The sequence below is a fragment of the Dipteris shenzhenensis genome, chromosome 18 (assembly GCF_047967505.1).
Source record: "Dipteris shenzhenensis isolate YYH24624 ecotype China chromosome 18, Dip_SZ_1.0, whole genome shotgun sequence".
Lineage (NCBI taxonomy): Eukaryota > Viridiplantae > Streptophyta > Polypodiopsida > Gleicheniales > Dipteridaceae > Dipteris > Dipteris shenzhenensis.
This window is the reverse complement of record NC_141613.1, coordinates 18,262,055-18,275,640: the sequence shown is the minus strand read 5'-3', so window position 1 is coordinate 18,275,640 and position 13,586 is coordinate 18,262,055. Positions and strand designations below refer to the sequence as shown.

General features: G+C 46.1%; 1 protein-coding gene across 5 annotated transcripts in view; it reads right to left on the bottom strand.

The window, feature by feature from the left end:
- Positions 1-13,586, bottom strand: part of LOC147890892 (RNA helicase, ATP-dependent, SK12/DOB1 protein) — a 257,780-nt gene that overhangs the window by 75,962 nt on the left and 168,232 nt on the right. For all 5 annotated transcript variants that reach the window (XM_087389232.1, XM_087389233.1, XM_087389231.1 and 2 more), the window contains 2 exons: positions 2,713-2,820; positions 2,448-2,597 (listed from right to left, as the gene is read on the bottom strand). In XM_087389232.1, the coding sequence (XP_087245358.1) occupies positions 2,448-2,597; positions 2,713-2,820 (258 nt within the window). The remainder of the gene's footprint in view (positions 1-2,447; positions 2,598-2,712; positions 2,821-13,586) is intronic.

Here is a 13,586-nt window from a genome sequence, read left to right as displayed (position 1 = left end):
AAGGTCTCCTAGGCCTCTCGTGTGTCAGCCCACCCGTGTCCTAGCTGAAACTGGAATGGTTGTGACACGAAAGTATGGGGATGAGTCCGGAAGCTGGGAGGTGACTGGGTGAGCTGGTTGAGGTACGGAGATGAGTACGGAGATGACAGCGGAGTGGATGAGACAGTCCCAATGGGATGTGGGAGCGTGGGCTGACTGAGAGGGAGAGGGGAGAGAAAGGTTGAGGCATAATGCGGAGCAGTGTGTGACACCTACGAAGTACAAGTCATAAGCAGTGAGAGAGCTGTAACATGAGAGGAAGGGAAGGAAGGGAAGAGGAGCTGAAGTCCCTGACCCTGTGTAGATAAGTGATAGCCTGGAAGGCCGCATCAAGCTGTACTGGTGAGGCGCCGAATTCTGCTAAGATGATCTGATGAGGTACCGATGGTTTGCTGCGGATCATCCGAGCAAACATCAGTATCTGTAGGCGCTCGACGCGTGCCCACTCTGTGTCTGAAAGGTCGGTCCCCCACCATGGGCTGCCGTACATGCCTGCTGGGCGGACCAAGGAATCAAAAAGAAGAGACTTGGTCCGCGGGTCCTGAAAGTGAGAGTGGTAGCACTGTCGCTCCAGTCTGGCAAGAGCGGCATAGCCTCGGCTGATCCTGGCCTGCATGGCCGGGTGCATCGTGAAGATTGGGCCTGAGAATACAACGCCCAGGTATGTATAAGAGTCAACTATCTCAACAGGGTCGCCGGCGAAGAGGAACTGCTCTCGGTGCATAGCCGGTCGGGAGGTGTTGAAGATCATGACCTTGGTTTTCCCAAAGTTGACCTTCAATTCGTGGGTATCACAGAAGATCTGAAGTCCATCCAGGTGTCGCTGAAGACCAGTAGCAGAGGAGGATAGTAGTACTACATCGTCTGCGTATAAGAGAATCTGGATGATAGCCTTCGCAAGAGAGCAGCCTGCACCTCTGAGTGTCCTGATGGTGGTCTCGAGCTCGTCGATGTAGAGGCCAAATAGAGTCGGTGACAAGGGACATCCTTGTTTGACCCCTATAGTGCTCGTGATCTCTGTGGTCCAGCTGGTACCAATCCTGACCCAGCCCGTCACCCTCTCATAGAGAGCTACTACCGCCCATATAACCTCCGAGTCGTAACCTAACTCCTGCAAGCGTCTGACAAGGCAGGCCCGAGGAACAGTGTCGAATGCCTTGCGGAAATCCACAAAGCAACAGTATACCCTCTGTCTCCTGTGTCTGGCCTCCTCAATGATCCCTCGAAGTGTAAAAATGTGATCGTAAGTCGAGTGATCCGTCCTGAAACCGGCCTGTCCAGATGCCCTGAGGCCTCGTATCTCTGCGCGAGTGCTGACCTCACCATCTAACACTGATGCATAGATCTTGGACATAACATGTCCAATCACATGATGGTCCTATAATTCAATGGATCCATGGGATCTCCTGCTTTGTGGATGGGTGTGATAGTGTTCAGGAACCAGGCTCTGGGGAATCCATGGCAGACAGCTTCATTGAACAATGTTGCCAGGATGGGGGCTAGAGTTTTGATACCATACGCGACAAACTCTATGCATAGGCCCTCATGATCCTTGGCTCGGCCGTTGTGAAGCTTGTGCGCTGCGTGGGTGACTCCCTCGATTGTGAAAAGAGAGAGGTACGGGAAAGAGAGAGAGAGAGAGAGAGAGAGAGAGAGAGAGAGAGAGAGAGGCGGTAGGACAAGAAAGCAAAAGAGATCAGTGGATGAGCAGCTATACAGATTATCACCGGATCCTACACTCATGGAAGTTCTGTAAAGCCTCCAGATCAGCCGTTGTTTTAATTATAACCTGAAGTTTCATGGAGAGATACATTTCACAAAGTTAGCGTTCTGGAAGCTGGCGTCATTGTAAGGGTATATATTCTTCCCGATTCACAACTTGAAAGATCATTACAGTGCTTTCCCAAAAAGTTCATTTCAACTTTTCACTCTTATGGCTTCATACAATCAAGAACATATATATCCTTTGCTGTGCTCTGATAGGCATGGCTAACAGATGAATCACTTGATGGTAATCCCCCAGAAAGGGAGCAAAGAGTTCCTTCTTGATTTCCAGTTCATTACAACTTTGCTTACGAAATACTATTTACTCGTCCCTCATTCTCAATCAAAAATGCTAGTGGTTTCGTATGTTTAATAAAGGTATTTGGATTCAAAAGACACCATCTTAAAATGTGACTGACTGAAACTTGAGACAAGCCACAGAAAATATTGGCTTGAAGGACTTACAGTTTTAATACTTTACTAGCTCATTACATCCTTCAGCGGCTGAAGTGTCAAACATTAGCAGTTGGCAACCATTAAAACATTTCTGCAGAAAATTTTGCTTAAATAGAAACCTCTGAAGGAGTTTTAAATTAGCTTCAATTGTTTCAGCTTTCTACTAATGTCTTGCATAGAAAAATCACCTTTAAGTCCTCAACACGCAGGAGATTGAGTATCATGTTGTAGGTTAATCTAAACTGTGATTCCAACTTTGTGGGCTTTCCAGTTAGGAGACGTTTAAGATCCCCTTCTTCAGGGATATCTTCCCAACACATAACAACCACCGTTCCAACCTGCAATAAACATCAAGTAAGCAACACTTCATCATGCAGATACACCAACCAACTTTGTTTTTTTTAAGGGTATGATCTAAGCCGGGGGAACCAAAAAAGAAAGATCTTATCGAACCTTGTCAAGACCCCTCCTCCCAGCTCGGCCAGCCATTTGTGTATATTCACCTGGAAGCAGTTGCCTGAATGTTTTACCATCATGCTTCCTAAGACCATGAAAAGCAACCTGCAATGTTTTGATTAAGACAAATCAGCCCAATCTGGTACATCTTCAGGAAGCTATGTTAAAAACTCTGTAAACAATGTCCAAAAGTTAGACGACCAGGGTCCAAGAATGCTGGCATCTAAGTTCTTGCCCATATGAAACCAGAAATCCAGAAGACCAAAACCGTGAAATGCTATTACCATTTTCTCTAGCATTGAAAAAGAAGCCAATAGGGTGGTTTTGATCCAGTGAATATTACAACAAATACCACCCATCTTATTTATCGACAAGGCAGGCATAATTTGCAGGTTCAAAGCCCAACTAGATGCATTCAAGAGATAAGAAGTCGTCCAACACCCGTTGCCCCATAGCCAACAACAAGCCATCGATTGATAGAAAGAAAGAAAGAAAGATGTATTACCTGTGGGCTCACTATACATAGGGGCATACCTGTGGGTACTTGGCTCCAGCAGATGGGTAGACCCTCCTTGTGTATGCGTTGTGAGCTTGCAGAGGAATCTAGCAAGCATTGTTTATGGAGTTGCACCAGCTCTAGAGTGGTATGGACAGGTATCTTCAGGTTGTTCTCATATGTTACATCTGAGACCTTTTTGATGACTTGGGGCGCTGCTCTTTGGGGGAGAAGATCTGGAGCCTTTACTCTCTTTGAGGCAGAGCCAGGAGACCACGGTTTCTTCATGCAGCGTCGCCAGAGACGGTGTCCCACGGAGGCCAACATCATGGAGCCACAGGATTTACTTTAGGGTACCGGTACCAGCTCAGGAGTTCATGCCTACCTCAGCTGAAGGGTCAGCCTGGGAGGTGATTTCCAGCATTACCCTATGGCAGATATGGTGTTCGCGATGTTCTTTTGTCCTTGGGGGCCATTTATGCACGGAGGCTGGCACTCTCGCTTCCATTTGGGCGGAGATTATCTTTACTCTTAGGATTCAGTGGGAGCGGTGTACAAGCACCTCTTTGGCAGCTCGTGGGAGACTTTTATCCTTCATGAGGACATGGGACTGCTCTTTATTTTTTCACTTGACCCCTTTTGGGATGTCGTGGCATTTTCGACCACCTCCATGGCTCTTTTGCCATATTGTTGAGGCTAGGGATAGAGTACTTTCTCTCCCACCAGTTGTATGATTTGTTTTGAATGGAATATATCACTCTTTTCTGTAAAAGATGTATTACCATCTTCGGGAGGCCTCATGAGCCTATGAGAAAAGTACAATTTCAGATTAACTCATACTCATACAAGCCACTGTAAGGGCTCACTAAGACCCTTTGATGAGTACTATACTAAACTAAGCTCAAAGCTAGAAGCTAATAGCTAATACTCAATCTAAAAGTCCAAACACACAGCCAGGTGCCCTGGTGGCTCTCTTGTGAGCTGTGAAAATATCTCGCATCTGTAGCTGCCAGGTCGTTTCACTCTCTTGCGAGGGCGTTGTCTCCGTAATCTCTGCATCCAATGGGCCATATCAAGAGTGATGCCTCTAATCACACAGTCTCTCCGAGTAAATTTGTGATGAATTCGACCTCCATCGTACGTGCTATGGTCGATCGCTGCATCGTGTGTGGCTCCTGCATCTCTGGTTGCATCCCTCCTTGTCATCGTCTCATCCCACTGACCATGCTGCCCTCATGTCATCTATCTCCTCCTCCTCTACTCAGCCATGTCCAAGGGTAGACTCCAATCAGTAGAAATCTATGACATGTCACTAAGCTCCACCCACCCTTGTCTCCTGCGGTATTGTTCCTGTTGGAATCGGAGTCCTAGTGTGTGTGTGTGGTCCTGGAGTCCTAGGAGTGTCCTACAGTTGTGTTAGTGTGAAGAGTCTTGAGGCCACTTGTGCCACCTCATGTGGTAGGTGTGATTCCTCCCCTAGATTATAGGATCTAGATTCTCTTGTGTGTGACCTCATCTATGAGGTGTCTGTGTGGGAAGATAAGGCTTGCCCAGCCTATAAATGAGGCTATGTAATTGCTGTGATAACACAATCCATCAACATCAGTTCGTGCCTCAGATCTTGTCTCTCACCCTCTCCCCATTTTTAACAGTTGGTATCAAAGTAGGTCTTCCCTGATTGAGCCTTGCCTCATCACGCACGATTTTCCTGCCATGTCTCTGCGATAACATTGCCGTATGTCTCCACCGCACGTCGCCATCTCTACGTTGCTGACCAGCAGGCCGTTCCAGTTCTGCCCGCTATCTTCCCTGATGCTGCGCCATTCTGCCCGTCATCCCTTGCACTCTTCTGCCCTGATGAAGCTACAACTGTCTAGTCTTGGTCACTAATCCAGCTTTGCCCGCTATTGTCCATTGCTGTCTTTCATGGAGATAGCTTCGATCCTGTCCAAGAAAGCTTCAAGTTTGATGGGCGACACCTTTGCAGGACCATCTCTAGAAAGATTTAAGCATTGATGTTTCTGCTCAAGGCTAGATATGGGAAGCTCAATCGGCATGCTCGATGTTGGGTCATCGCTATTGATCATCGGACGAGCGTGGACTGCAGAATAAAGATGGATTGCAATCGCAAAGCACATCTATCTCTGCTCTACAGTAGCATTCTGCCCCAATGACCTGCGAAGGTGTCGTTGCGATGATGTTGGCGGTGTCTCGCATATACTGGCGACAGACGACCTTGTGAGGACCATGGCCATCGACTCGTACGTCGCCTCTCAACACAGCTCTTCTGCAAACAGTTCCAACCTGCCCGGTCCATTTCCCTGCTGTGAACTCGGAGGTATGCTGCATGACGACCTGAAGAGTGGCTTGTTCCAGCCCATTTCTGAGCCCAAAACTCTAAATTGCGATTTTCAAGAATTTTGCCTCATTTTGGGTGAATTTGTTGGCTTTTATGGTCTGAAGCTTCCCAAGTATTGCTAGAACACTATGCCCTAGGAAATTTTGAAAAGCCCCAATTTTCTGCAAACCCTAATTTTGCAGCAACCCTAACCCAAAAATTTAGGGCTTTTCTGTTCTGTGTCTTCCTTTGGCATAATTGAAGCTTCTACCATGTAAAATTTGGGGCTTTTTTTGCAAAATTTGAGTAAACATTGTAAGGGATTTAGATATTGGCTGTAATAACAGCTAAGACCTTCCCACCAATGGATAGCATAAAAAACTCCTCGTTCATCGAGAAATTCTTAGGGAGCAATTTCCCAACTTGCCAGACAAAACTCCGGCTTCTTCTTATGCGAGAAGGGATATGGAATATCACCAATGGCAAGGAGCCAAAACCCCAAAGTGATGATGCTAGAATCAGTTGGTTGGAGAACCAAAATGATAAAGCAATGGCTATCATTGGCCTAGCTTTAGCTGACAACCTTATCCACCATGTGGATTTTGATAAGACTGCAAATGACGTTTGGGAAAAATTAGAGAATATGTTTGGAAATAAGATCAATAATTCCAAAGTATTTCTCAAACAAAAACTCTTCAAGCTCAAGATGAAGGAAACTGAAACCCTCAATGAACACTTGAGCAATCTTGGGCCAATTCTCCAACAATTATCTGCCATCCGAGCCATTATTGAAGATGATGATCAAGTTGCTGTACTTCTCTCAAGTATTGAAGACATTTCCAAGTACAATGAGATACTTGCTGTCCTAAGAGTCAGCCGCAATATGAGCTTAAAGGATATGGTAGCTCATCTCATTGATGAGGACCGTAGGCTTACAGAGAAAGCAGAATCTTCCTTTGAATCTGGCAAAGCATTCTTTCTCAAGAATAAGCCCAAGAAGAAAGGAAAACCTCTTAAATGTAATTACTGTCAGAAGCTTGGCGATCCAGAGGATCGTTGCTTCAAGAAGATGGCAAAGGTACAAGCCAAAGAACATGCCAATCTGGTTGCGGAGCAGAGCGAGGACGAAGACGATGAAGCTACACCTTTTGGACCTGAGAAACAAGCCTGCACTGCTGCTGTTTCTGGTCTATCCCTCCATGAGGTGATAGATGAAGAGTGGGCTTTCTAGAGTCATGTGTGTTAGGTACTCTGCCTTGGGTAGTCCCCCTAAAATGATGTAATAATTTGTCATTTTGTGTGCCTTGTCCTATAAAAGGCTCCACTTATTTCCATGTACCCAGTTAGACAGACAGGGGGGTTGTTATGTCTTTCCTTTATCAGGCCTGGCCGAGTTCCAGGATGTTGGTGTACTCCCTAGACCTATGAGTTGGTCATGCATCCATGCTCAGATTTGAGTCTCTAATCACGTTGACACCTAAGCCATGAGAGTGCTTGGTTCAACCTCTGAATTATGCTCAGCTGTTAGCCTCTGAGATTGCCTGGGATGCACAGTCTGGATGATGTCATAGTTTCTCACCCTAGCTCCAAAGGGGGGTTTGTTGGAATCGGAGTCCTAGTGTGTGTGTGTGGTCCTAGAGTCCTAGGAGTGTCCTACAGTTGTGTGAGTGTGAAGAGTCTTGAGGCCACTTGTGCCACCTCATGTGGTAGGTGTGATTCCTCCCCTAGATTATAGGATCTGGATTCTCTTGTGTGTGACCTCATCTATGAGGTGTCTGTGTGGGAAGATTAGGCTTGCCCAGCCTATAAATGAGGCTATGTACTTGCTCTGATAACACAATCCATCAACATCAGTTCGTGCCTCAGATCTTGTCTCTCACCCTCTCCCCATTTTTAACAGTTCCCTCTCGCTCTCTAGTCTGATGCAAAAGGATCTCTCTATGCCATTGCATCTCCATCAGATAGAGGCCAACATAGATCTGGTCTTGGAAGTGAATCAGCTGGGTGAGAGGTCCGAAATTGTGTCCCCTTAAAGAGATAGTGATACCGTCCTCGGATCTCATAGTAAACTAGGTAGATACAGAGGAAATGCTCCTCTGTCTCTATCTCTGCCAAACAGCATAATGCAAATCCGTTGCTCTTTGGGTGTACCTATGGCTCTCTCTACCTTGATCCTTGGCTGATGGGACGAGACATGCATCTGTCCAATTTCAATCATGAGGGCGTGTGAGACTCGCCTATCCTCCTGATACTAGGGTTTAATTAACACTACATCCCCCAACACTCTCAAGAAGTCATCGAGGTAGAATCGCTGGCCCCCCACCCAAGTCCATGACGTATAGAGCTGGAGTAGGTCCAACCATATAATACAGTTGATCTCATCCCATGGGATCAAGGGATCAAGAGCATCCAAGCTGTACTGAAAGGAGGGGAGACGGTTCACTTGAATACCCTCACTATCAAACCATTTGGAAATGTGTGCGTACCAGGCCATGTGAACCCCGCTCTCAGCTAGTCATATAGATGACTCCCGTGCCACCCTCGGTGTCTCCCTCTAGGTAAGGCCTAGACCCTGTGATGATAAGTGACCATCTGGAAGATGGCATGAACCTTGAGCAGTGTCATGGCAAACTTTGCTTGCATGAACTAGTGGGGGATTGAAGGCTTACCAAATCATCCCGGATCCCATAGTCACCTGCAGCCTCGTGAAACGCAGCCACTAAGCCGCTAACAGATCACCCCAGTAGAAGACATGGTTGTTGCCTCACCAGTGTGTCAAATAGCCATCCCGAAGCCTTCCTCGAGGGTCCTGAAAAATGTGCCTAAAAGCACTATCACTTTAGTCCGAGCTAGAGCTCACTGTCCTCGTATAAGTCGTGCCTTGGTTGTGTGCCTCATCGTGAAGACTAACCCCGCAAAGAATGCCCCTACGTAGGTGTAGGACCATACGATCTCCATTGGCTCCCCTCGGTAAGTGAAGTTGTGTTAGTGAAGTACTGCACATGAGCTATTGGAAATCATAACCTTGGTTGTACCAAGGTTCACTGCCAAGTCTCTCTCTTTACAAAAACCTCAAGGACATCTAGATGTCTTTGCAAGCTTGCTGAGGAGGATAGAAGGACTATGTCAACGGCATACAATAGTATCTATATCATCTGATCGGCTAGAAGCAATCCCTCGCCTCCTAGGCGATCAACAAAGTCGTGATCTCACCAGCATAGAGGCCAAATAGTGTCAGTGAGAGGGGGGAACCCTGCTTCACTCCAATCATGCTCTCGACCCAACCTGACAGGCCTCCAGAGGCACGCACTTTCCCTTTGACGGACTCATACAGACTCATCATTTTCCCTTTGATGGACTCATACAACCTCAACACTACCAAACCATGATTCCTGGAATTTGAATCTCCTGAAGTCGTCTAATCATGCAAGATCGTGGGACTTCCGAAAGTCTACAAAGCACTCGTAGACTTTCTAGGATCTCGATCTCGCCTCCTCGATGACTACCCGTAGAGTGAAGATAGGATTGTTGCCTCCAAAAACCAATGCTCGCTGCCCATGTGTCTCTTTGTAGGAGTTCATCTCTGAAACTTGTAGTTGAGGAAGAGAGATGAGCAGTACTAGCATGCACAACTGTCTAATTGGTTCCAATTGCAAGCCATGCCTCCTTGTCACGTGCCATAGATCATATGGGATGATCTATGATAAGCTATATCCATTATCCGCTCTGTAGCCACATGCGATCAGGATGGCTTTCTATCAAGAGCAATTTCTCCAGTTGAGATGGATCCTAGCTCGAGGATACCTACAATGAAGCCAAGCCTGGGCATCTCCGCTCAAACTCCAAGCAGCCCTGCCTAATCCACACAGGCCCTCCAGGGCCTTCCTCTATTCAAGCGACCACCATTCGTCCAATGCCCTCCACCTCCAAGCTTATTTAGCGATTGTAACCTTCCAACAACATTTGGTCCCTCACAAAAATCAGTGTCACCCATTAAATGCATGACAAGCCTCATCCATACTGGTACACGTCCATCTAAGGAAGGTTTTCAGAGTTGTTTCACACACAACAGTAACAAAAAGTGCTGGATTTGAAGCCTGAAAATGGACAGGTCACCAAAGAAGAAAGCATGAGGAGAGAAGGAATGGAATTATGGTGTCATTGGGGCAAACACACAGAAGATTGATGATGCAATTGCCAGAACATGCATATCTGAAATTAAGGACATTTTCAAGATACAAGATGCAGACATTGAATCACTATAGAAGAGGATTGGGGAAAACAAAGGGGATGAGCTCATGCATAAGCTAAGGAATCATTATGCAAAGGGATATTAGCAAGTGGAAAGAGGAGATGCAAACAGAGTGGAAAATTCAGTTAAGCCAAATGCAAGATGACATGGCTCAAATTCCACTCATCAAGGGGCTAGAGGCACAAATTGCCATACCCAAAGCATAAATGGAGCATTGAGAACATGTACACAGTGGGAAGAAGGGGAATTCTACCCACCTTTAAATGAAAAGCTGAATACAATTGAAGAGCAGGTCAAATTCCTCCAAGCACAAGATGAAACAGTCAAAGCATTGGAAGGCTCAAATCAGTAAATGAGACATTTAGGAAGGAGATGGCGGCCATTCAGGCCAATATGCAGGGTAAACATGTAGAGTTCACACATCAAATATGAAAGGAAAAAGAGAAGATTCTAGAGTTGAAAGAAGTGGTAAGGAAAAGTGCATCAGCCGTGAAGAAGGCATTCATCTCCGATGCTTTAGAGGATGAGAAAAGATGGAGCACTAATGCCCTAAATGTTTTGTTAAGAGGCCTAGCAATGGGTGACACCCCGATGGTGGACACAAAGATACTTATGACCAAGAAGGGGGTCAACCTCACCTTTAAGGTTGCATAGCGAGTGGGAAAGGATAACGCACTGGCGAGGCCATGGATAGATCCACTTTCATGAGCATGAGGGCCATGCTGAAGGGAACATGACATATTTGGATGATGATCTCACGCTCTTGCAGCAAGAGTATCAAAGAGAAGGAATGGTATGCATAATGGCAACCAGAGAAGAAGGAAAGTGAGTTGTCTACAGAGGTTGGAAAGTCATAATCTGAAAGAGGACAGAAAGAGGAGGAGAGAGAGTAGGAACAGCACATGATGGTCTCAAGGCCATGGGATAGGGGGACAGCACGGACTGAAGATAACGGTATGGAACTACAATGGCACCCTATGGTTTGATTCAGGGGGCTTCTTGGAAACAACACATTACGGTGTTGAGGCCATGGGATAGGGGGACAGCACGGACTGAGACTGAATATAGCGGTATGGAACTACAATGGCACCCAATGGTCTGATCCAAGGGGCTTCTCGGAGGCTTACACTGATAGGGAGATAATATTCTACACCAAGACACATAAGAGCGTAGAGAAAGAACTACCCATAGTCATGGGATACACTTGCAAACAGGAGACGTGGAGGGATAGTGGAATATGAGATTCTGGAGGCGTAGCAGTTCTTTTTTAGATCACATCTACCACTTTATCTCTGATGCGGAAGATGTGGGTGCGATTCCAGCCACATAATACATGACTGCTCTTTATTGCAGCATGTTATCTGCCCCCTAGACACATCATCATATGCGCATGAGGTCACGACAGAGGGTCATAGCCCATATGAGATGATATATGATGATATGAAGGAGTTCTCGAGGCAAAGAGAGGCACTTCTCCTAGGTCATTTAAATGCATGCACATGGAACATACAATTGGAATTTTGAGTCATACCCCCCTCAGAGTGCCAGAGATGGACCTAGCAGAGCTCAGGATAGCGAGATACTCGGAGGATAACACATGTGATAGGGTATTAGAGGCACCTATTGGAGATGGGAGCAGTACACGACCGGATCATATACAATGGTCTTCAACGATGGCCATTGTCTGGAGGACTTATTTGTTTCCCACACAGACGGGGCATAAGCAATGCAGACTTCTTGTTGGGATCCCTGGCTTTTATAACATGGATACATGATTTTATAGTCCCTCCCGCTCATTTAGCATCTTGACTGCACACCAGACACAGTACATGATTCACTTGCCCCTACCCAAATCTGAGTACAAATGGATCATGCTCTTGATGCAGTATAGATGAGCCACTTATCCTGCGTGCTAGCGACCCTCTTTGGAGATGATGTAGACCTTACTCATGCCTCAGACACTATTATCAGTGATCTATGATGCCACTTACGACCAGGTCTACAGTAGGCCCTTTAGCTGGAAAGATGCCACAAAACCCATGGTTTGACAATGAGTGCTAGGAGATCAGATCCCACCTCATACGGGAGCAGACTTTAGGACACTTGATGAGGTCTGAGGCACAACGGATTTCATGACGTCTAACATGGCGTAAGAGTCGGGTGATATTCTCACATAGGATGGATGAGGTGATTCGTTCTTTTGGAGGAGGTGACCCCACCTTTGCATGGGGACTCCTATCCAAAGGGAAGCCACCTATTCCAATTATAGACTCAGATATATGACACACCTATGCGGCATCCCTCTATGATGTCCCAGCTCAGGAACTACCTGATATGTCCACCCTCCCCAGGGCCACCACTTGCATCTTATTCATTGCATGGAATGTGTGAGGTGTATAGACTATTCCGGCTCCACAACCGGAGAGCCCACGATCACGAGGGGCTATGGACCGAGCATTTCGCACATGGACATGAGATATTGGTCCGGATTCTAGCATAGATGTTCAACCGTGCTGTGTCATGGCTTCCCCCTTACTTGGAGTACCACCACCATTCTGTCGATACAAAAAGCTGAGGATTGCATGGATACCATGAACTACCGCACTCTCATGATTGATTATACACTGGCCAAGGTTTATGGGTCGATACTAGAGAGATGGATGGTGAGAGAGCGCTTTCTGGTAGTCTTTGTAGACTTGCATATGTCTAGCCAAACTGCTCAGATGACAAAAGGCCTACTTTAGGAAATTGCTTAAACATTGGATCTGGCCTGATATCGTGGAGGAGCAATAGTAAAGTAATATTGTTTTATCCTCCATAGAAGCCGAATATGGAGCATCTTCTAACACAGCCTATGAGGTTATGTGGTTGAGGAGGATCTTAAATGATATTGTACTTACTCAAACAAATTGAACACCATTATGAACCGATAATCAAAGCTCTAATAAATAGGCCAAGGGTCTTGCATTTCATGCTCAGACAAAGTAAATTGAAGTGCAACATCATTATATATGCGGAAGGTACTAAGCAATTAAATCATGCTTATCTACTATCCGGCAGAAGATCAGGTGGCTGCTATCCTAACAAAATCTCTTGCTAAGATTAAGCAAGAGAAACTTTCCAACTAATGGACATAAAGCCTCATCCATTATTCAACACGAGGGAGTGCTGGAAAAAGTGCTGAGCTATGGATTTAGTTCACTTAATTACCCTTGGCCTACATTCGGGTTAGGATTAATTAAAGGTCGAAAAGAGAGGTAGGTAGACTTTATGTCCTAGGTTAGGACATGTAACCGGCCTTAGAACACTAAGGGCAGTGTATCTGTCTCTACTATCTCACAAAGATGAAAATACAGCCAATTTAATTGATTGCCTTTGCTCACAAACCAAACTCAAAGCATAGAACTTCATTGCACAGCATCATGGAACCATTCAAGACAAGGGAGGCTAGAATGCCCCTACTCAGAAACATAGAGAGTGACACCTGTTGGCTCCAACACTTGGCGCCCCTTGCGGTATTTATTTAAACTGGTTAGCTCAAAGATACAAAGGGGCTCCCTTCAAGAGCTCACCCGTAGGTGCAACCCAGTACAACGCCAACCCGTGGCTGTGCTAGTGACCAACTCCCAGTGCTATTACCTTGGTTCCTTTCACTAGACATGCATAATCACAAGTAGACCAGTCTGACAGCATGCCAAGCAATGCATTACCCATTTCCAAGCCATTACCAAAACCACTGCACCCCCAAGAAGAGAGTATCACAACCAGTGCCCCAATCCTCTCCC